At 37.9% G+C, this 24,529-nt stretch overlaps 2 protein-coding genes and 3 non-coding genes across 5 annotated transcripts; 4 read left to right on the top strand and 1 right to left on the bottom strand.

Annotated features, from left to right (window-relative positions):
- Positions 1 to 283: 283 nt before the first annotated feature.
- lyn (LYN proto-oncogene, Src family tyrosine kinase) lies at positions 284 to 14,760 on the top strand. The gene is made up of 13 exons (XM_058641582.1): positions 284 to 702; positions 2,973 to 3,109; positions 3,334 to 3,376; positions 3,460 to 3,565; positions 6,644 to 6,742; positions 7,053 to 7,156; positions 7,363 to 7,512; positions 8,285 to 8,437; positions 9,849 to 10,031; positions 10,393 to 10,469; positions 11,581 to 11,734; positions 12,280 to 12,411; positions 13,125 to 14,760. The coding sequence occupies exons 2-13, from the start codon at positions 2,978 to 2,980 to the stop codon at positions 13,325 to 13,327; spliced, it is 1,536 nt and encodes a 511-aa protein (XP_058497565.1). The 5' UTR covers positions 284 to 702; positions 2,973 to 2,977; the 3' UTR covers positions 13,328 to 14,760.
- On the top strand, positions 1,731 to 1,812 carry trnas-uga (transfer RNA serine (anticodon UGA)). Its single transcript has one exon. It is a non-coding gene; the product is annotated as a tRNA-Ser (tRNA).
- trnas-uga (transfer RNA serine (anticodon UGA)) lies at positions 4,142 to 4,223 on the top strand. Its single transcript has one exon. It is a non-coding gene; the product is annotated as a tRNA-Ser (tRNA).
- Positions 7,260 to 7,331, bottom strand: trnac-gca (transfer RNA cysteine (anticodon GCA)). Its single transcript has one exon. It is a non-coding gene; the product is annotated as a tRNA-Cys (tRNA).
- Positions 14,761 to 15,095: 335 nt separating the features above from the next.
- urod (uroporphyrinogen decarboxylase) lies at positions 15,096 to 23,417 on the top strand. Its single transcript, XM_058642737.1, has 10 exons — positions 15,096 to 15,276; positions 16,602 to 16,714; positions 17,234 to 17,313; positions 17,470 to 17,532; positions 18,790 to 18,987; positions 19,428 to 19,589; positions 20,507 to 20,641; positions 20,937 to 21,037; positions 22,064 to 22,130; positions 23,132 to 23,417. Exons 1-10 carry the CDS (start codon positions 15,254 to 15,256, stop codon positions 23,291 to 23,293), a joined length of 1,104 nt encoding a protein of 367 aa, XP_058498720.1. The 5' UTR covers positions 15,096 to 15,253; the 3' UTR covers positions 23,294 to 23,417.
- The last annotated feature ends 1,112 nt before the right edge of the window (positions 23,418 to 24,529 follow it).

Below are 24,529 nucleotides of genomic sequence, written 5' to 3'. Positions count from 1 at the left end.
AACTGCCATGTGACTATAAGTCACTCAGTCGCAACTTCAACTACAACTGTGTAAACTCAGCTGTCTGTTCTTCAGCATGTAGACACACATGGCAGATGCATGATTCTGCTGCATGAGTAGGTGTTTGTCTGTCTGTCCATATCCATGTTTTCTACTTCTTGTGTGAAACAAGGTCAAATTAAAACAATGAATCACAGTAAATTGGCCCCTTGTGTTGTTTCACCACTAGGTGGTGCGGTTGGTTAGGTTTATTTATCACGCCTGGCACTAAAACATGCAATTTGCTCAAATATGTTGAAATGAAACTAATATTAATGATTTGAAATGAGTGATTTCTATTTAATCAGATGTGTTTTACTCGTAGAAAGGCCTGAAAGATCTTCAGTTTGCTTTGCTTTGTGGATTCTGCCTGTGTTCTGTGTGTGTATGTTGCTGAGGATGCAAATAATCATTAGACAATTGTACCAGGAAGTTTCAGTGAAAAAAAAAAGAAAATCCCCTGCCAGTTGTTTATAAGTTCCTCATTCTGACGGCTGACTCTAACAGTCCATGTAAAGTGGCTGAGCCGCCGGTCAGACATCAGTCTAAAAAGTCAAGTCTAATGAAAAACACAGGGAGGAAATTTGAGGACTGCAAGACTCAAAAAAAAACATTGCATTAACTGTTTCCTTGACCCACGAAGTGGCTACACGGTGAAGTGAGGTAAGGCCAAATGCATGTGAGGTGTGAAAGAATCCAGTTTGTTATCAAGTCAATCTTTGAAATATGATCATCTTACCTGTAACACTTCTTTAAATAGAGCTTATTTTTAAAATGTTCTTTGATTTCTTCTCAGTGTAGAGAAAGATTACAGATTAATTTGATTGAAGTATAAGGTTAGGTTAAACTTTTATTGTCCGCAATGCGAAAAGTATTGTCTTTGGCTTAAGTTGGAGTGCATGTTTTTATAATTACATTAAAAAAAAATCAAATTAGCACAATAATGTAGAAATATGAAACACACTAAAGAGGTTTTGATTGGGTTGGAGTAGTTCAAATATCTAATAATATAGTAAACTTAAATTAATCTTTAAATTAAAATTGAGAAAATCCACATTTTGACTTAATTTGACTATGGTGATATTTATCAATTTTCATACTTTTATTTCATTGCCTTTGTCTCCTTTTTTCCTCTTTTGTTATATTTGTTGTTGTACGTGCAGGAGGAATAAGTCAGTGTGTATGAGCGTGACTGTGAGTGTTCACCCCTCATCTCCTCAGACGTGTAGTTTCCGGGTGTTTGCTGACTGTTGAGTTATAAATATAACAGCCATTGAACCAAAAAGCAACCATAATAAACCACACAGCTGTTTCACTGTCACATCTTCATCCACTCGTTTAAAACACCATAGTAAAAACATTTTTTACATAATTATTCATTTACAAAAAAGAAATGTTCACCTTTTACATCAAATTAAGAACTATTACTTAAGCAGTATGGATTTTGACCTCTCGATGCCACTACGTCATGCACACTGAATAAAGCTGATAAAAAATAGGCTTTTCCATTGGTCAAACTTTTTTCATATATACTGTGTTTGTCTGTACAGATGTACTACTGTTGGTGGTTTTTCTTCAATTTGATTAAACAAATGTCTGTGGAGAAAATCCCCCACATAAACTATGCAGGTTCCATCAAACTGAAATATTTGCTCAGCCACGAAAAAGATAGTTTTCTACATGGGGGAGAGGCTGTGATGGCCGAGTGATTAAGGCGTAGGATTTGAGATCCAATGGGGTTCCCCCATGCAGGGTCGAACCCTGCTCACAGTGGGTGTGGTAGAATTGATTAGTTCTCCAAGCCAGAAAATTGTTGTTCAAACTTATGTTAGGTAAACTCTGATGCAATGCTCCAATGCTGTTAAAATTGTGTCAGTTAAACCCTCACACTACCTGGAAGTGGTGGAAAGGCCAGATTGAAATCTTAATGTGGATAATTATCCTCTAGTCTGGTGCAGGCAGGTTTATCTCAATATGCCGATGACTAATAATGTGATGAGGTGGAAGTGGCTCTTTTCTCTGTTGCACATTCTTATCCAAAAATGGCCAAAGAAGGCACTGCACACACTGGTGCCCAGTGTAAGTCACCTGCCAAATTTGAGGCAAACCTTTGGAGAGTTATGTCATAAATAGTCAGATGTTCCTTGCATTTATGCACTGCCTGGCCAAAAAGAAAAGTTGCCACCTGGATTTAACTAAGCAAATAGGTAAGGGGTTGCTGCAGTTGGTCAGGTCTCGGTTCAGCAACATTATGTGCCCAAAGAATGAGGTCAGCTGACTACCTGAATATAATAAATGACCAGATTATACCATCAATTTTTTTTCTTCCCTGATGACATGGGCATATTCCAAGATGACAATGCCAGGATTCATCAGGCTCAAATTGTGAAAGAGTGGTTCAGGGAGCATGAGACTTCAGTTTCACACATGGATTGGCCACCACAGAGTCCAGACCTTAACCCCATTGAGAATCTTTGGGATGTGTTGGGGAAGGCTTTGCTCAGTGGCCCGACTCTCCCATCATCAATGCAAGATCTTGGTGAAAAATGAATGCAACACTGGACGGAAATAAATGACATTGCAGTAGCTTATGGAAACAATGTCACAGTGAATGAGTGCCGTAATCAAAGCTAAAGGCGGTCCAACGATGTGACCCTTTTTTTTGGGCCAGTGAGTGTAGATACATGAGCCCAAGTATACAGCAGAAACACTGCAAGGAAAACGTAATAAGCTCAAGTCCTTACTGTTCTGCAATTGCCATGAACACACCTCTAGGGCAGTGGTGGTTCAGTGATAGAGAGGGTTGTCACTAAGTCAGGTGACTGATCGCCAGCTTTGTTCGTCCATACGCAAAGTGTTGTTTGCTTTTGCAGTCCCCAAAAAATGTGCAAATAGTCAGGTTCTCTCTTCCTTTTTCTCACTTCCTTGTGCAGACACGATGGGCTGCATTGAGTCCACGCTGAGTGAAGGTCTGAGCAGAGGTGTGGAGGGGAAGAGCGGGCAGCAGACTGTACATGCCGACCCCACGCACTATGTCAGGGACCCCACCTCCAATACGAAAAGCAAAATAGTAAGTGGTCAGAATTCAGCTGGGCAAATATGGTACATTTGTGTGTCGTAAAAGTGAAGTGTTTCAGTTCCTTAATAAACATTCATACTATTCAGATTCACCCTGTCTTTATTCCTGATTTTGAATAGCAGTGATTCAGATATTTCACAATAAACAGAACTTCTTCATCTGATAATTGAGATATACAGATTGAGAAATGCCCTATGATTTCTTTTCTTCTGCAGAATAACTCCCTGCTGCCTGGTCAGGTGTTTCAAAAGATGCAAGGTATTCCTGATTCACTAAATACTGTATGTAAATGCTGATATTAATTCAATTGTCAATATCTTTTTTTCTCTTTCCTCTTTTAGAGCAAAGCGGTTCTGGAAAAACTGTGGTTGCCCTTTACCCGTTTGAGGCCGTGCATTCGGAAGATCTAGAGTTCAAGAAAGGAGAGAAGATGAATGTCTTGGAGGAGTGAGTGTCTTCAGAAATGCTATCAGTCATTAATGATATAGCCTAAGGCGCCGTGTAAAATCAATACCAAAGATGAAAGATACACGTGCTACAAAATGGAGGCTTTTCCATCAGGCGACACTCTTTCACATTCAACCCTGACACACTGGCATTCACTTATGGTTTTAATATGTATGAGTGAAATATCAGAACAGGACAATGACTTTAGTTGAAAACACAACATTTTTGTATCATATCAACTTTGTTTTATCCACATGGAATCCTAATATGCAATTTTTGGGAAAAGGGTCCCAGAATGAAAATAATACAACCAAAAAAAAAAAACTTTTTAAAAACAATGAACCACAGCGCCACATACAGGCCAGGTATATATATATGTACTACAGCATTTAGAGTAATTTGGGGGGGGGGGGGGGGGGGGGTTCATGTGTATGAAGTCATTTCTTGAAATTATGCCATGTTTACGGTAAACTTGGATAAAGCCAGAATGAGGAAGGAAATATCATACTACTTACTATCCCAAACTTTTTTTACTGTGTGTAAAAAAAAAAAACACTTTTCAATAGTGTGTTGCGAGCTGTGATGGCCGAGTGGTTAAGGCGTTGGATTTGAAATCCAATGGGGTGTCCCCGCGCAGGTTCGAACCCTGCTCACAGCGTTTTTCTTGTAAAGACAGTCATATTGGTATTGTCATCATTTCAGGGAATTGTATAAATCATAAAACTACATTGACGCAACATCACAGTCTTCAAGTCCAACCCTGATACCTCTGCGGGACTGCTAGAGGGGGGCAAGGAAAAAGAAAAAAAACGGGGAAAGGGGGAAAAGGGAAAAAGAAAAGGAGAAAAAAGAGAAATTTCACCCCAAATTCTTACACCATCAGATGTTCTATCACAAAAATAACGAGTTATTTCTAAAATTCAGCTTCAATTCAGATACCATCAGATGTTTTTTCACAAAAATCACGAGTTTTTACTAAAACTCATGTTAAATTCTTATACCATCAGATGTTCTATCACAAAAATAACCATTTATTTCTAAAACTTATCTTCAATTCTTATACCATCAGATGTTCTATCACAAAAATAACGAGTTATTACTAAAACTTATCTTAAATTCTTATACCATCAGATGTTCTATCACAAAAATAGCGAGTTATTACTAAAACTTATCTTCAATTCTTATACCATCAGATGTTCTATCACAAAAATACTGAGTTATTTCTAAAATTCAGCTTCAATTCAGATACCATCAGATGTTTTTTAACAAAAATAATGAGTTATTACTATAACTCATCTTAAATTCTTATACCATCAGATGTTCTATCACAAAAATACTGAGTTATTTCTAAAATTCAGCTTCAATTCTGATACCATCAGATGTTTTTAAACAAAAATAACGAGTTATTACTATAACTCATCTTAAAATTTTATACCATCAGATGTTCTATCACAAAAATAACGAGTTTTTTCTAAAATTCAGCTTCAATTCTTATACCGTCAGATGTTTTTTCACAAAAATCACGAGTTATTACTAAATCTCATCTTAAATTCTTATACCATCAGATGTTCTTTCACAAAAATAACCAGTTATTACTAAAACTCATCTTAAATTCTTATACCATCAGATGTTCTATAACAAAAATAACGAGTTATTTCTAAAATTCAGCTTCAATTCTGATACCATCAGATGTTCTATCACAAAAATCACTATTTATATATAAAATTCATCATAAATTCTGATACCATCAGATGTTCTATCACAAAAATCACTATTTATATATAAAATTCAGCTTTAATTCTTATACTATCAGATGTTCTGTCACAAAAATCACTATTTAGTTCTAAAATTCATATTCCTGCAGTGTAGTCTCAAAAAAATCAAACAAATAAACTTTATTCAAAGCATTCCAAAACGCTATTAAAAAAAAAATAACATCACCAAAATGTCAAAGCAAACAGTAAAATTAATCCATAAAAAAATTACCTTTGGACTGATTTGATTTGCACTTGGTGACTTGGTTCAAATCGTAAAAAAGATAATATCAACATTAGTGATGTATGTGTCGGTGTGAATGATGTGTGCATGTCAGGACTTTAATTATTATTTAATTAACCTTTATTTAACCAGGAGGTTTCTCTTATTATTAAATAATAATAATAGTAGGCAATAATAGTGTTGCCTCTTAGAGTTGCAAATCAACTCTATTTTACTTGCAACTGCTTGCCCTTCTTTTCTTTTTTTTTAAAAAAAGCTGCAAAATGCAACTATATTTTTACAGGTTGTGAACTTGCAACTGTTTTTTTTATTTGCAAATGATTTAACACTTAAAATAAATGATTTAACACTTCACATAAATAAAAAAAAAATCTTAACAAATACTGTAAGTTCTACAAATTATTTACATTTTTTACAAGGTGCTTTTCCACCTCAAAATGAATGAATGAGTGAGTGTCAAAAGTTTCAAAAGCAGAATCCCGCCCACCCAGAGTTTTCTCAGAATCTGATTGGCTCTTTTGCCCCTCTGGTTAGGAACGTTCTTTTCTGTGTTCGGAGGAGGTGTTAGGACTTTGTTAGGACTTTGTTAGGACCTGTTAGGACCTTTGTTAGGACTTGTTAGGACTTTGTTAGGACTTTGTTAGGACCTGTTAGGACTTTGTTAGGAACTGTTAGGATTGTGTTAGTGCCTGCTTTGCAGTCCTATTAGCACAGGGTACGGCAAATGTTATGCTCAATTGTTAGTCTATATGCCGATGACTCAACCCCAAGTTGTTCCACACCTAAACTGACTATATCTGAATGGTTATGAAATATCTCTAGTAGACATAGCACTAATAGCTAATAAAGATAAGATGTATTTGTCCCACAGTGGGGAAATTTACAAAGACCAGAACCATTTTCCTACTCTTTAGGGTATCATTCCTATTCCAGGCAGTCACCAGTGGAAACTGGCTCCAAGTGCTGGAGCCAGCTGGAAATGCTGGCTCCAAGTAAGTTTGGAGCCCTTTCTTGGCAGGACAGATCTTGACCAGTGATCAATATTAACCCCCGGTCTTATTGTTTGATATATTATTGCAGATGTGGTGAGTGGTGGAGGGCAAAGTCACTGACAACCAACAAAGAAGGATACATCCCAGCCAATTACGTTGCTGAAGTAGACACCATGGAGACAAAGGAGTGAGTAGCTGCATCAAATGGATTTATGTGGTCAAAGTATAGTTTCTCAACAGTAAATCCAGTAAGACTTAATTTTGTGCACGTTTTATATAAATCTTTGCGAAAACTTTGGAAAAATTCTGCAACTGTTTTGAGGGACCCTAAAAAATTATCCCGTGACCTATCTGTGGGTCCCGACCCAGCCTTTGGTAATCACTGATTTAGTGCAATCCTATCTCCTGAAATTATATTTACATATTTATATATTTATATATTTACAATTATATAAACATATTTAGATGTGTTTTCATGCGTTTGCTGTTTATTGCAGATGGTTTTTCAAGGACATCACAAGGAAGGACGCCGAGAGACAACTGCTGGCTCCGGCAAACAAACCAGGCTCCTACCTGATCAGGGAAAGTGAAACATCAAAAGGTAGGAAGAGCAGACACGCATTACTTTCCCAAGTGAATGTACTCCAGCCCTTGACCTGTCCTGGGATTTGAGCTGGTGAACCAGAGTCAAAGTCATATTCATTAGGGAGCACCCAGATTTGAACTGGGGACCTCTTGATCTGCAGTCAAATGCTCTACCACTGAGCTATACTCCCGTGTGTCTTGTATGTGGTTTGTTTCTCACAGGAAGTTACTCGTTGTCCATCAGAGACTTGGACGCCCAGAAGACAGACTCAGTAAAACACTATAAAATAAGGACGCTGGACAATGGCGGTTACTACATTTCACCTAAGATCTCATTCCTTGACATTGACATCATGATCAAACACTACCACAGTGAGTATAAACCAGTAAACGGAAGAACCATAATGTTTTCTACAAGCTGTTTCCTATTGAACACAGATTAATAAATACAGAAATAAATAAATGTATAGATAAATACAGGAATAAATAAATAAATGCGTAAATAAATAAAAGCATAAATAAATAAAAGCCCTCTGAGGCACGCGCAAGCATCCATCCCGCAACCACCCCCCCCCATATACGTGAGCCTCCCCGAAAGCCCCGGTATAGTTCGCACACTGAACATAAGTTATGTCTGATATGTGTCAGTACTGATATCTGTGCCGTGTCACAGTGCATATGCGGTTATATCAGGCAAATGGTCAATTATGGTCAATTAGGGCGATGATGACATCATCCTGTACACGACTCAGCACTGCTAGTAAGGCAGAAGCAGTAGACCTGAACTGAGCACACTCCTGTAGCCAATCATGCTGTTGACTGAGGTTAGGACCTCCTACCTCATTAACATATGGACACAGAAATAAATAAATAAATGTTATTGAACAGAACTGTAGAAATAAATGTAAAGCATTTATTTATTCTTTTATTTATTTATTTATTTATTCCTCTATTTATTTATTTATTCATGCATTTATTTATTGATTTATTTATTTATGCATTTATTTATTTTTGTCTGTATTTATTTATGCATTTATTTATTTATTTATTTATACATAAGTCAGTTTTCGTCCTCCATACTCGGTGGGTCTATATGAGTGCATATATATGTGTGTGTGTGTGTGTGTGTGTGCGCACCTTCCAGAAAAAGCAGACGGCCTGTGTCGTAAACTGGAACAACCATGCTTGAAACCCAAAGCGCAGAAACCTTGGCATAACGATGCGTGGGAGATTTCCAAAGAGTCCATTAAGATGGTGAAGAAACTCGGAGCGGGGCAGTTTGGAGAAGTCTGGATGGGTGAGTACTGGGGAAAAAACAAACAATAATTTAGATCAGAAAGTGTTTTATTTGCACACATAAATTAGTGATAGTGAACCTAATATCTGTATTTAATGGCAGTGGTCGTTGGGTGCTCCAGCCCTTGACCTGTCCTGGGATTTGAACTGGTGACCCTCCTGTTACAGGAAAAAAACCAGAACCATATTTATACTGTTTTTGGAGGACCTAGATTTGAACTGGGGACTTCTTGATCTGTAATCAAATGCTCTACCACTGAGCTATACCCCCTTCTCTAAGTCATGCTATTTGTTTCCCATTTACACATTGTCCATCAGAGACTTGGACACATGGAATAATTGAATTTGTAATATTGACTAGAATCTGTTTCGTACGCTTTGTTGAAGTCGGAAATGTGTCGTGTGACATGTGATGCTGCCACTGTAGTTTACCATCAGTGAAACTCACTGTAATTGCACTCCAGCAGGAATAAAGTGAATGGGGAAGAAGTTATGTTTCCTCCTGTAACTTCCCTCTTTTGTTTGACATTAGGTGTGTTCCACATTTTATGGTGAAAATAATGTTCTTAAAATACTTTCCCTGAACACACAGACAGATGTGTGCGCACGCATGCCTCTGTGGTTATAAACTGGCCCAGGAGGATCACATGTAAATGTTGTCGGTGTTACAATAAATGGAGGAAATGTGGAGTCAGAAGGAATATTTGCATTGGAGGTTTTGGGGATAGTGACCTACACACGTCCACAATCTATTGTGGTGTAGCACTATGTTGGATGATTTATATTCATGACTAGGGAGGAAATAAAGATCCTGCTAGACCAGGTGATAGAGAACATGTGGTTGTATGAGGTAGTGAAGTCAGCATCCAAATTTTGACCATACAATATCTTAAGAATATCACATTTTCCAAAAACCAAAGTCCATAGAGAAAATCAGCGATTTTATGCAATGGCACAAAGGAGTTTCTGTTTCACTGCTGCCTCCATCAGTGAGTTCAAATTAGTTATTTTGTCATTTATGTTGTTAAAAACCCTTCATTCAGAAACTTAAACTTGAACTAAGTGGCCAATATGTACCGATAGAGGCAGGGGTAGACCAATAGCTCCTGTATCCCTGCAAACTTAAACACAGATTTTTTTGTATGGGTGTTGGTTCAAGAGGGTGAATGGTTTACAAAACATTCTTAACATAGCATACACCTAATTTAAATTGTGTTAGGTGCACCTTTTAATAAGTGTTGCATGTGTTGCAAAGCACAGTAAGTTTTTACCCAAGATCCTGACTATGTGTGAGTAGCTGCTCATAAAAACCAGTCGAAATGGGAAGCGACACCTGAATGCAGTGAAGGGAGAAGTTGTTGCCCTGTGGGAACATACTGATGTTCTGTTTTTTTCCCTGTCTGCACAACCAGCGTACTACAACAACACAACCAGAGTCGCGGTGAAGACCCTGAAGTCAGGCACAATGACGACTGAAGCTTTCCTGGATGAAGCCAACGTCATGAAGACGCTACACCACGACAGGCTGGTGCGACTTTACGCTGTCGTCACCAAGACGGCGCCCATCTACATCATCACTGAATATATGGAGAAAGGTACACAATAAGCTCATGTTATTTGAAAATTTGATAAATTCATTAGAAACGGGAGTGTCATCGGCATATTGTGATATACAACACAATATGGGCAACTTCAGTTTTCTAAAAAAATATGTGTGACATATGTGACTTCCAATGAACACAGCAGCAAAATAAGCTTAAGTTATTTGAAAACATTAATACATTCATTATAAATGCGAGTGTCATCAGCGTATTGAGACATACAATACGGGTACGTTCAGGTAAATCTGAACAATTCAGAAAACAATCAGTCTCACAGCTGAAATGGAGGCAGACGTAAAGTCACTCACCAGTTAAAGATACTGACATTGTATATTTTATTTTCTCTTGTCTTTAGGCAGCCTACTAGACTTCTTAAAGAGTAATGAAGGCTGCCAACTGAAACTGCCCAAACTCATCGATTTCTCTGCACAGGTGAGTTACACTCTGACCACCAAATGCTGCTTCCTCTTCTTTCTTTCTTTCCATCTTCACAGCCTCACTCACAGTTTCCATTGATGAACTATATAGAGGAACATTTGCCTAAAAGTGAAAATGGAACTCTTTGCTGTTAAAGATTTTGCAATGTTGCAGGGCCTCACTGAGAGGGAAGCTAGGGAAGAGCGATTTTGAAAAAAGATGGTTTCATATGTTCTGGGAAAGTACTTTCATTTTATAAACATATGAATTTCTTGTAAAAGCAGGCGGACCTACTCTGGAATAAGGTCGACAGCAAAACAGTTTTAAATAATGACGGTCATAAATCACCATAAGGGCTATTAGATTAAGAGTGTTACTGTAGAAGACACATGAATGCATCTTTTAATGAGAAAATTCATTAATGTTTCAATTCAGCCCCAATAGAATAATGATAACTTTGACTGGGCTTAAAACATCACACAGTCTGTTGCTTTGCTCGTATGTCATATGTTTAGCAAATTGGTCAACACATATTTTTAGCTGAAATTCCTTTTAATAGCCCTGATGACATTTCCTGGAAATCGGTGTGATGTTTTTTTATCATTACATTTTGATTAAATTAGCTTCTTTGTCTCCCCCACAGGTGTATCTAATCAGTCTATAAATAATCATTCACACCTTTTTTCCTCATAACATTTGTTGTGTCTGAGTTAATGTCCACAATATATTCATTATTTACTCATTTCCCTACACTTTTATTGCTGTTTTTCCACATTTTATCTTACATTATATATATATACAGTATATATATATATATATATATATATATATATATATATATATATATATATATACATATATATATATATATATATATATATATATGCAGTTGAAACCAGAAGTTTACATACACTGTATAAAAAAACACATATGCTCTTTTTCTCACTGTCTGACATGAAATCATATGAAAAAGTGCAAGCATGTGTCTTTTTATACAGTGTATGTAAACTTCTGGTTTTAACTGTGTATATATATATATATATATATATATATATATATATACATATATTTATGTGTATATGTATACTGTACTGTACTGTATATATATATTGTTTTGCTGTTGCAGATAGCAGAAGGCATGGCATACATAGAGAAGAAGAACTACATCCACAGGGACCTGAGAGCGGCGAACGTCCTGGTGTCTGAGAGCCTGCTGTGTAAAATAGCTGATTTTGGCCTGGCCAGAGTCATAGAGGACGACGAGTACACTGCCAGAGAGGGTAACGCTGCTGCGTGTTTGCATTTTTTTACAATCAGGAAACGTGTGTGTGTCTACATTTTAAGAGGATTCTTCCTGGTTCAAGTGACCTAACGCTGTCCCTGCACACTTATGTGAAAGGTTGTGATTGTAATTTAGGAGCAAGAAGAGACTTTTTCTCTGAAAAGAACGTTGTATCATAGGTGACAAGCCACACACTTTTGTTTTCATTTTCCAGTTTGTCACCATGGGCACCCACACGCACCGCACTGAGCAGTTTCTCCGATGGCTAAAACCACATAGTGTTATTTCCTCTCACACGTCTTTGGTGGTTGACTGTAGGCATCTGAAATACTAGAGATAAGTTAGACCTCACATCTAAGAGTCTTCTTCAGTTCTGACTCAGTGGTGAAAAAATCCAGCTTTCAGCCTCTCTTTTATTATTAAGATTTTTCAGATGCTTTTAATATGAATATTCTTGTGTTTCTTTGCTCCATGTAACAAAAGATAATTAAAACTAAATTATTTTGGTTCACAACTCTGTGTGTGTGTGTTGTCCACACACAGGAGCTAAATTCCCCATCAAGTGGACCGCTCCTGAGGCCTTCAACTACGGCTCCTTCACCATCAAGTCAGACCTGTGGTCCTTTGGAGTTTTGCTCTACGAGATCATCACCTTTGGAAAAATTCCATACCCAGGTAAACATTATAAAAGTGGACTGTACGACTGTCCTTTTCATGCACTCATTAACACTGATCAGCCACAACACTAAAACAGGTGTCTGTTTGTCAAACCCTGACGTCATAGAGATTTATTTAAAGTTCAAAGTAGAACCACATCTGTTTTAGTGCTGCATTCCCCTTTTTAAAGGAAACATCATTAATTACAGTGACAAAAGCTTCTATTTTTGAACTAAAATTAATAATAAGGAAGTGCTTTGCTGCCTTCTACTGGTGAATTGTATTTTCTCTTTTAGCTGGGGAAATACAAGTAAATCTCATTTGCACAGAATCCACTGCCTCTTAAATTAAGAGATTATATTTAACCTCCTACTCCTAAAGCTACTTTTTATATATTGTATCTGGTCTGATTATTCCTTTTTATGATCTTTTTTTTTATTATTTTTCTTGCTTTTTGAGTGCAATTTGTTAGGGCTTTGCCATCCAAGAAAACTCAGCAACTTGGTGTGCCCATCAGGACCTGAATGAGTTTTAGTGCGATCCGATGAATTTTGGAGGAATTAAAGTAAAAAATGCATTTCCACATTTTATGTTCCTACTAGCCCAGACAGACCCTCTCATTCCTTTCATCTGTATGTGGGTTACCGCCCCTTCAGTAACACAGTAGCATTTAGGGTGTGGTCCACCAAATTATTGGATTTGTTATGTTTTTATGCTGGTGTCGTCCTCAGGTATGACCAAAGGTGAGGTGATGACGTCAGTGCAGCGTGGCTACAGGATGCCGCAACCTGACAACTGTCCCGCCGAGCTCTATGACATCATGATGAGCTGCTGGAAAAACAAACCCGAAGATCGACCCACCTTCGATTACATGCAGAGCGTGCTGGGCGACTTCTACACGGCCACGGAGGAGCAGTACCAGCGACAGCCGTAGAGACAGAGAGACACACACTCACTCACTCACTCACTCACTCACACAGAGACTCTGACAAACTAATGTACTTCAGACATGTGTATTTATTGATTTTCTTTCTATACAGTAATTATCTGTATTCACTTAATCCCAGCCAGCATGTCCATGTGAGCCCCATAAAGGTTATATTCAGGGCTGACAATATGGTTCCCAAGTGGGTTTTCCATGGCCCAAACTCATGCCCACTTAGCACCCTTTCCAGGCTACCTGGAACTAAGTGGGTACTAAGGAGGCATAGGCTTGAATTGGGCAAATTATGCAGGTTTTATGGTTTCAGTAACATTGTGTTTGCCCACATAGGAAGCAAAGGAAACACAGGTGGAGCCACCATGGAAACCACAGACAAACCCACTTGAGACCCATATTGTCACCCCGAATATAAACCTTTTGGGGCCCACTATTGAGAACATGCATGCAGGTTCCTGTATATACTGAAATGTGGCCACATGAATACTACATTCATTACATTTATTATTTTTTTTGTACAGACATATGTATATAGATTAATTAGAAAAATAGAAAAGATTGAAGAATATGTGTAAAATAATATGAAATATTAATGATTGTCCTACACATTTACATTTTGGACCAAACTTGGAGAAAAAAGTCAGAACTCTGAGGAAAAAAGTCTGAATTCTGACTTTATTTCATGTGGCCCTAGTCCTCTTCTGTAGAACATAACATATAAAGAAGGAAGACCTGTAACACTCATATGCTTATTGTTTTGTTAAAGAAAAAAGGTGGCTGATGTAGCACTGACTGCTGCGACCTTGTCTGATTGATTTAAGCCAATCAACAACATATTCGCCTAATAAAACATATGCTAACTGAAGTCAAACGTCATAAATAAGTGTACATTTGCTTTATCTCACCGTCAGACGGCCTTATATGGAATAAATTAGTGATTTTATGTTAAGGCACACAGTAGTTGTTGATCCACTGCTGCCTTTATCACCTAGGTTGAATGTTATTTTGTGACTTTGGTGTTTGAAATCCTTTGTTTGGATTTAACCGCAGTGACACAAAATGACCACACGAGGCAGTAGTAGACCTGTTTTGAACTGTTTTGTTTCTGTTTGTTTTTGCACACGCTTGTTGTCTCACTCACTGAATGTTTTGTCACCTGTTAGTTCACTTCATATTGAAGTGCTCTTGCATTGTTTTGTTTCATTTCAATGTAAAGCACACGTGGAATCGGTCGTCTTTATCATTTCACAACCTCAAATATGGTTGTTTTTTAATTGCGTGTGTTATGTTTTGTTATGACTCTTATACCTGAGGTTAAATGTAACATAATAAGCAAACAAATACCTTTTAAGGTATGAGCCACTGACCATTTTGAGCATTATAATTGTTGCTATGTGAATAAAAGTTTAAACAGTTTAATAAATATATAAATAAATATGTATTTCTTTATCCCTCTGGTCTTTCTTGCCACTCTTACTTTGAAAAACTGAGGAACAAATGAATGGTATGTGATGTAAACTTTGAAGTTCCATTCATTAACTTGCCTAATTGTATTCATAGTCAGTTCCAAGAACTTTAAAAAAATAAAACTAGTTAAAATATATATGTTTTTTTCTTGTTGAGTTTGAAGATATGTTTGGTCAGGTGAAACTTTTTATTTCAGTAATAAACAGTCATATTCCTAATCCTCTTCCGTACATATTGAACGAACCATAATCTACTTTTATTTTGAAACGTGAAGTTTTTCTTCCTGTGACGTCACGGTCTTCCAAGATGGCCGTGCCCGGGAGCTTGGTGGTGTAACAGCAGTAGATAGCGGTTGTGGAAGCGGCTGTAGGTGACAGTTGAGGATCCGCAGGTCACGGTAAACATCCGCATAGAGAGACACGGAGGAACCGGAGCCTCCTCAGCCCAGCAGACATGAGCAAGGACCGTTTAATACTGTGAGTATCCCCGGTGTTAGCAGCACACAACCAGAACTGCAATGAAGTTAGCAGCGTGTCAGGTGTTAGCAGACACGTACGATCACTCGCCTGTGACAGATATTATCAAAGTATTTTCTCCCGCACCGAAACAAAATTAGGAATACATTTAACCTTTTATTTTATTCATTTTTTTTACCATTTGTAGTTTGTAAATATGAATCATGTGAAACGTATTTTTCTTGTTTGTGAATCAAGAACCTCGTTTACATTCTAAGCAATTGTAAATGGTTTCGCTCACATGAATGAGTGAATTCTGGTTACAACATTAATTAAGTCTATGTGTTAAGTATTTGGGTCTCCTGATAAATTCGGCTTATAGGTTTTTTAATCAGAAAGTAACTCTCAGCTGCTCAGGTGTTTATGTCATAACATTTGTCTTCAAATGGAATGTAAAAGTAGTACAGTTGAAAATAGACAATTATATTGATATATGTTCATGTGGTCACATTAGCCACTACAACAAAGAAATAAAATATAGAAATACAGTCTATTTTATTTAGTTTTTTTCTTTGTGGTCATGGTGTTATTGTTTCTTAAGTTTTGTATGTTTCTTGAAATTCCTCATCTGACAGTGTGTGAACTGTATGAATTCTGATTAAAAGTACCAGCAAGTCTGAGAAGTGAGTTAAAAGTTAAAGTAAAGTTAGCAGTTTCACATTAAAATGTGAAATCCAAAGCAGCGTAAGTTTCATTCAACCGTTTTCTCTGCTGCTGGGACTTGATAAGAAGACAGAGGAGCCTTATCTCTCATATTCACATCTTTGCAGCTTGATGCCTCAAGCGATTGCAGAGTGAAAGGGAGGGGATCCTCATGTTTAAGATAACAGAATGTTTCCACCACATTTAAGCCTCCAGGTTAGAATTCGTAGTTTTCCATCTCAACCACATTTTCACATATTTACTTCCACAATAAAAGGTGTGCATTGTATATACATGTACATGTTTAAGTATTATAATGTAATATTTTATAGTCCTCTATTTTTATAGACTTACTTGTTGTGTTTGTATTTATACTTCATATTTTGTCTAATATTCATTGTTTATTTTAGAATAGAAAATGTGTCTGATCACTCTCAGCAGAACAGCAGCAATAGAAGAACAAAAATTAGATATAGACAGGTAAAAATAATAAACAAGATTAAATGAAATAATTGTAGTATATTTGGAATAATTACAGGCCAGTAGCTGCAACTATTCATTCAACTAGTCATTTTCGTGTTGATTATTTTCAGGATTAATCCAGTACTGGTTTGAAGGTGATTTATTTTTTTCCCCCCATCCAGGCCGAAGGACTTTCCTCAGCTCCAGAACGACACATTCCTACGAGCAGCGCGTGGAGAAGAAACTGAACATGTCCCAGTCTGGTGTATGAGACAGGCGGGACGATATCTACCGGGTAAGACGTGAAATTTGTCCCACCATTAACTGTTCTGTGTGTCCTGAATAGCTGTGATCAAGGGTTTAGTTTCTATATAATTCAATATAACAAAGTAATGTATAAGAGTTTCACACGTAAATGGCTTTGTACAGGGCAGATAGTAACAATATTTAAAATAGTATGAATTAAAAAAGTGCAAATATGTATTTTTTATTGGGTTTATTTTTGCACTCTTTTATGCAGATTTCTTTGATGCTTAGGACGTTTATTTTTTTCCTTTTGCATAGTAGATGCCAAAGATGTAAACAGATTGCAGAGGAAATGCAGAAGTGTCTTTCTCGCTCACTTTACAAATCAGCAGCACTAATTTAGAATCCATCATTTTACAAAGAGGAGGCTGATGGATTTAAGATTTAAGAAATGGAGTGATATGATATGATTTATATATAAACACATTTTCAAACTATATTTTCTGTGTTTTGTAAAATGTTGTTTGCCTCATGTCACAATGTCGTTATTTATTGTTATAATGTGCAGAGTTCCGTGAGTCCAGAGCAGGAAAAGACTTCTTTGAGACATGTCGGTCACCGGAGTCCTGCTGCGAGCTCACTCTGCAGGTACAAAAAAAACTGGATTTATACGGATAAAACATGTTTTTTTGAAAGCTACTGTAAAAGAGAATCTTCCATTTGTTGTCACAAGACAAGAAAACTGGAAACCAGAACCACATTTTCATGCAAGTAAATATAAAATAAAATCTTCCCCTTTTTCAGCCACTGAGACGTTTTCCCTTTGACGCTGCCATCATCTTCTCTGATATCCTGGTTGTCCCACAGGTAAGAATGGCATGTCCTTCTAGTGTCTTTCTGCAAAATCTTCAGAAAAACACATTGAGTTGCTATTTTGTGATTTGTAAAAAGGGGGAGTTAATTTCCAAAATTCCACTAACGACTGAATTTGACTTGGACCTTTGAGCTTGTTCTGCCCCCTAGTGGCCACATTTTTGCACATTATACCTGTCGTGTTACACTCTTATTAACATTGTTGAATGTTGTGAGTGCTTGAAACCTGTATTCTCCTGAATGGCCATCAGGGGGCACCTCCTCTCGTTTGTATGTAAGTCTATGAGTAAACTGGTCTCAGCATAGGCGCCGATTTATATTTTTGCCCATGGGTGCCCAAATTATATAAATACCATCATATAAAGATCATAATTCTGACTATATAGGGGTGGCGTGCTCACTGCTTCTGAACATCTGATTTTACAAAGAATTTCTTTGTTTTCTAGTTCATGCTATATAGCCTATTTTGATGGACTCGGAACACCGAGAGGGTGCTGTTCTATTCCGGCGGGTCAGAGGGAGAGAGAAGGTCCTGGGTCGGGAAGGAGCCGCCGCCCGTCTCTCTCCCTCTCTCTCTCTCTCTCTCCTCACTTCACGTCGTTTACGTCAGTAGAGGGAAAACTAAAAGTTTTATTTACAAGATTAAACTGTCTATCGATTGCGCTGCACCTGTACACACACACACACAAACAGCGCTGTCCTCGGTGCTGTGACACTGAACTGGCTATACAAGCACGGATGCACATATCATGCCCACACAACGATGGGACGTGACTATGCTCACGCACAGAGCTGTAATACTTTTCATTGAATAATGTGATTCAGATAGGTGCAGTTCATTTTAAAGATGCAGTTTTATTTATTTATTTAGTTTGTTTTTTATTGTTTATGATGGCTGTCCCCCGGTGGGTGCTCAACTTTTTCAGGGGAGCACCCACGGGATCGGCGCCTATGGGTCTCAGTGGTCTCAATCACTAGTTTCAGATGTTCTTCACCGCATTTAGATTATCATATCATTGCAATAATAGTAAAAATATGCTTTAAAGTCTTAAAATGTCTTTAAACAAACTGGTATCAGTTTACCTCATACACATTAATCCAGACAATGGAAATTCCCCCTTATCAATTTATTCTGAGTGCTTTTTATGGCAATAAAATAATAATATCCCATCCTATCTTAAGCATACTGCTAGAAGTCACGGCACAAAAGATGAGTTGATTCATTCTTGCACTGGTGGTCTTCTCTGCCAGGCCCTGGGTATGGATGTCCAGATGGTGGCAGGCAAAGGTCCAACATTCCCGGAGCCTCTGAAGGAGCCAGAGGACCTGCAGAAACTGAGGGTCAAAGTAGACGTGGACAAGGAGCTGGGCTACGTTTTCAAAGCCATCACACTGACCAGACACAAGATCGAGGGCAAAGTGCCGCTCATAGGGTTCACTGGAGCTCCGGTGAGTTTGGCCCATTAAGATGAAAAATGGTTTATTAAATACTGAACACTGTAAGACATTTACGTGAAACAGGAGCTGTTGATTTGCCAGAACAATCATGAACACAGGTTTCTCCAGCCTGCTGTATATATGCTTTATTTAACCAGGTAAAAACATGGTCACAGATTACAACAACACAAACAAAATCCACTTAAACTCCACAGAGATCAGTCCAGACGATTTCAAATCAGTCTGTAAATGTGTAATGTATAAAATAACATTTCATTCCATTAATTAGACATAATCTCATGGAAAATGTCTGGTTTAGCCAAAATAATACTCAGTGTTACAGAAATGTCAGTGAAGTGTTACATTTTGCACAAATGTGTTTGCTTCAGCTGTGGCTTAACTAATGCAGTCCAACTAAAAAAGAACTATGTCTCTGATGTGTCCCGCCACAGTGGACGCTGATGTCCTACATGATCGAAGGCGGTGGCTCTAACACTCACTCTAAGGCAAAGCGCTGGTTGTACCAACACCCGGAGTCCAGCCACATGCTCCTGAAGATGCTGACCGACGTGATCGTGGAGTATCTGCTGGGTCAGGTGGCAGCGGGAGCTCAGGTCAGAACCACTGCTCTCAATGTTAAAGGTCCAGTGTGTAAGAACCAGTGACATGTGGTGGTGAGAATGATGTGACTGCAGATTGTGACAAACTACAGTGGCCCTCATACACCAGAGAAGAGTTTTTCCGACTATAAAATGAAGTTTATAAACACAGAAACTTTCCCCCACCAAAGTCCATAGAGAAAATCAGCGATTTTAGCTCACAGGGACACAGGAGCTGCTGCTCTACTGCTGCCTCGTTTGGTGCATTCATGTCACATGGGAAAATCCTAATGCCAAAAGTGACAAAATAACACATTTGCACTTCCTGATAGAGGCAACAGTGGATCAATGACTCCTGTGTGTCTGGATGTGAAATCGCAGAATTTCTCTATGGAATCTGGTGCTGCAGAGTGGACAGTTTACAAAGTGAAACACATTTCTGTAGCTGTTGTGTAGGGCTGTCTAATGGGGAGATTCAATGGTGTGCATAATCTCAAGGTTCGTAACTGTGCTTGAAATCCTTGGAAGTGCTTGAATTATAATGTAGGCTTTTTTGTAAGGATTTTGTAAGGAAGTGCTTGAAAATGCTTGAAATAGTTACTGCATCTCCTTAACAAGAAACAGCTCTCTGATTTCTTACTAGATGAAGGAATAAAATAAGACAGAACATGAGTATGTTTGTATATGTGTATAGTAAATATCTAATTTACCATAGCTATAAGTAGGTAAAATAGCATGAAAATGGACCTTGAAAATGCTTGAAAAGTAAATTTTTATTCAGTTATTCTTTTGTTTAATTGCTAAACAATTAGCTGTCGGATTCTCACTGAAGGGGGCTATGACACTATATGACAGTCCCTCCATGAAACCATGCCATTTTTTAGAACTACGAACCTTTATACTTTTATAAATTTCTGTTGTGGTGCGTTCAGGCTCTGCAAGTGTTCGATTCCCACGCTGGCATCCTGGGGCCCGTGGAGTTTAAAGAGTTCTCGCTGCCTTACCTCCGAGACATCGCCCGCCGCGTCAAAGACAAACTGAAGGAGGCGGGACAGGACGTCCCCATGGTAAGAGACAGTAAAAGTGTTTTTGTTTTGATTTAATCAGGTTGAACATACATGTTAGCCTCAGGCAACAACTGTGTTTATTTATTGATAATTGATTTCAAATTGTCAGTTTAAATCCTCTGTTCTATCTATATCAACACATGCTTGTTTCAACATCAAAGTTTCCCATGAATGGATAATTATATAACATATATAAGATAGATGAAAAACACTTTTAACCAGCAGGTGGTAGCATTTCACCAAATAAGGGGATGCAGTAATAGGTGAATTCACTGTCTGTGTGTGTGTGTCACAGATTGTGTTTGCAAAGGATGCTCACTACGCTCTGGAGGATCTGTCTCAATCTAATTATGAAGTCGTTGGGCTGGACTGGACCGTTGACCCACGATCTGCACGGTAGAAAACACACACACACACACACACACACACACACACACACACACACACACACACACTCATACACTCATACACTCATAGTTAAGTGAGGACACGTCAGAGACGTAATGCATTATCTAGCCCCTTAGCACCTTAACCATCACGACAAAGTATCTAACACTAAAACCAGGTGTGAACCCTGAAAAACCCAGAAAAAAATCTCCCACAAGGTCAAAGTGTCCTCATAAGTATAGTTTTTTTCGTACTTAATAAAGATATACACACACACACTCCACGACACATTTGTATCTCTATACTTGTGAGGACTTTACTCCTCAAAAAACCCTCCTTTTTAAATTACAAGGAGCAGAAAACAAATGTCCTCACAAGGGTCTTTAATCCAAAATCTGTCCTCACAACCATAGAAAGACATTTACACAGCCGGAGTCTTTCACATTGAGTGGTTCTGAATTTAATTTTTGGGTGGATTAAAAGTTTTTTTACCTAATCCTTAAAATTCACAATACATTTGAATGAAAATGCTGACATTACATGCTGCTGACATGTTTGCTATATTTTTTTGAAAGGATTCATGTGTCAAATCTATAGCATAGTGATATAGAACTGCAGCTTGAGTGAAAAAATTATATTACACATCAAATAACAATTAGGAATCTTCCCTTAAATCGTTCAGCCCTAATATGGAGACAAGAAACTAATTTGAACACAGCAAAACTTAAGAAATCTTCACTTTAAATGCAGATAATGCGATTTATTCAGTAAATGTAGAAGTGTACGGCGACAAGCAACAAGAATTGACGCTAAAATAAATTAATAATGAAGTCGCACATTGATCCTGGGCCACTGAAACCACACACTGTGACTGTTTCCTGAGGAGCAGTTTAACCATTACTGACCTTTCCCTCATCCACGGTTTGTCAAGTCAACAAAGTCTGTCTGTGTTTTCTGCTCCACTCATCAAATACTTAACCACACGGTTAAAGGATGACTCTGTTTGTGTGTGTGTGTGTGTGTGTGTGTGTTCAGGGAGCGCACAGGAGGGAAGGTCAGCCTGCAGGGAAACATGGACCCGTGTGCTCTCTACGCTCCAAAGGTAACGCTTTCAACCCCACACAGGACATACCAGTGTGTTTCTTTTCCTCCGTGTAACAAAGAAATCATTAAAACTTAATCATTCTGCTTTGTGGACAAAACAAGACTTTTGAGAAAGTCATCATTTTTTAGTTTTTTTTGGAAAACAACGACCTTACAGCCTGTTTGGTCGACCTTTTTTCGACCAAACAAATATTTGCTGCATTAATCGGTAATGAAAATAATCTGACAATATATGATACTATCGATTATCGTGATAAAAATGACTTACAATACGTTAATTGTGATGGATTTCTATTATCGTGATAATCATGAATGGAAAAAAAGTGCACCAACATACAGTACTTGTGATTTTTTTTTTTTTAATATGCCCGGGAGCTGCTTCTTTCATCCTGACTTATTATGATATTATTAGGTTAATTATCTTTCCCTAAAAAATACCTTTCCTATCTGCGATGTTTTTGACCAGTACAAGTGCAGACAGAAAGCTACGCTAGATTTTCAGCCATCGCAGTAATGTCGTGAACCGCAAATCACATTTTTGGGTCATTTAATGATGTCGCGGTATTTGCTGAAATGAAATATATCGCACATGACGTCATCTCGTATTATGACGGACAGAAACTGCGCAGGTTGCTTAAGGGTGCTGTGTCCCTTTAAGAGCAGATGTGCGTGAACTCACTGGCGATCATTTCCCGTAAAACCACAAAAATTTATTCAAACCTTGAAAAGAGAGAATACTGTTACAATTTTAACAGAAATAAAAACGGACTTAAAGGGGACATATTATGCAAAATCAACTTTTTATAGCTAGCTATAGATATCGCCCAGCCCTATGTTATGTGATGCTATTTTACTTTTTTTTTTTACATTTAATCTGGGTTGTAATTGCCTTGTTTTATTGTCGTTCTCATTGAGAAACTCATTGTAATCCAGGAAAGTGCAGCAGACATAAACTTCATTATTATTATTACTTGATTTTTGGCTCCTCCTCTTCCTCAGGAGCGCATTTCAGACATCGTGAAGAAAATGTTGGAGGGTTTTGGAACACGAGGCTACATCGCCAACCTGGGTCATGGCCTTTACCCGGACATGGACCCGGAGCACGTGGGCGCCTTTGTCGAAGCCGTTCACCAACACTCGAAACAGATCAAGCAAGTGTGAAGACAAGAGAAGAGAAGAGAAGAGTTAGTGTGTTCACAAAAACAAACAAAAAGCTTTACTGATGATCATGGCAGGAAAAGAAAATGTACAATAATGAAATATTTTATTAAAAATGATAAAGGTTTGTTGGCGTGTTGTGTTTGAATCCAAAATTAGAACATTTTACTGCGCCATGATAACTAATGAAATAACTAACCTTAACTTGTCCTCAGCACTTCCGACCCCTGAACTTTCACTGCTTGAACTTAACTTGCACTTTATCATTTCTTCCCTTCTGATGGTTTCTCACTGCACTGTGACTCTAAAGACTGTTTTCTATTAACATGTCGGTGTAAAAAGTGTCTGATGATAACCTTTGCCAGATGGTGACGGCGGTGGATCAGTGGTAGAGCGTGGCGTTGTCCCTCAACTGGAAGGTCAAGCGTTCAGCGGGAGTTGAAGCTCCTCGATCACGTTAATTGGCTCGAGTGAGTTCACTTAAGGGGGGAAATGACTTCCTTTTTGAAGCTTTGCAGTATCTTCTTAAAAGTCCATTTCTCCTTATCGACAAATGTTTCTTTAGTTGAGCCACAAACACAAAAAAAAAACACCAACTCATACATACACATGAATGAAATGACTTTTTCACATTTATCGTTAACCTATTAATCAATAAATCAACTTTAAATGTTGAATTGAAACACATTATACAGCTTGGTATCATTCGTATTGGGGTTCACGGTGTTGTTTGGTCGCTAGTTATCGACTGAGGTGTCCACCATCGTTGGTAATTTGCTGGGAAGTTGTTTGGAGAGGCTTTTAAATTAGGGTAAAAAAAGTCCCCGCACAGTTCTGTTACGGAAAAAGCGCAGCACGTAGATGCTCTGTGTGAAAGGGTGAACGCCAAAAATTGTCGTGTAAAGTGGCTTTGAGTGGTCGGCAAGACAAGAAAAGTACAACAGGCTGATGAGGGAAAAACAACATTTTCACTCAAAAACATGTTGGTTATTTTCAGTTTTCAATCTCGAGGAGTGGATCATATTCTTGTCATTCTTGTGCCACGTAGATTATAAATACATATAGGGAGTATGGGATTGTTGTATTTGACTAATATTCCCCTTTAATTCAAAAATGCTCTTAACAGCTTTGGTTTAAAGGGAAAAATTGCATAACTAGAGGTAAACTAAATATTAAACTTTCTTGTTTTAAGAAGAAGAATTTGCCACTGGGGTAAACAAATTTTGCTTTGCTAGAATT

Source organism: Solea solea, chromosome 1 (assembly GCF_958295425.1).
Source record: "Solea solea chromosome 1, fSolSol10.1, whole genome shotgun sequence".
Taxonomy (NCBI): domain Eukaryota; kingdom Metazoa; phylum Chordata; class Actinopteri; order Pleuronectiformes; family Soleidae; genus Solea; species Solea solea.
Note: the sequence above shows the minus strand (reverse complement) of the source record. Positions and strands in the feature narration are given on the sequence as shown.

Bases quoted from the DNA above. Each gene is read 5' to 3' on its own strand.
- urod (XM_058642737.1), top strand. From the start codon at position 15,254: ATGAGCAAGGACCGTTTAATACT. The intron at 16,715-17,233 runs GTAAGACGTGAA...TATAATGTGCAG, and splicing joins GGCGGGACGATATCTACCGG to AGTTCCGTGAGTCCAGAGCA. The intron at 18,988-19,427 runs GTGAGTTTGGCC...GTCCCGCCACAG, and splicing joins TAGGGTTCACTGGAGCTCCG to TGGACGCTGATGTCCTACAT.
- lyn (XM_058641582.1), top strand. From the start codon at position 2,978: ATGGGCTGCATTGAGTCCACGCTGAGTGAAGGTCTGAGCAGAGGTGTG. The intron at 7,513-8,284 runs GTGAGTATAAAC...CGCACCTTCCAG, and splicing joins CATGATCAAACACTACCACA to AAAAAGCAGACGGCCTGTGT. The intron at 10,032-10,392 runs GTACACAATAAG...TCTTGTCTTTAG, and splicing joins CACTGAATATATGGAGAAAG to GCAGCCTACTAGACTTCTTA.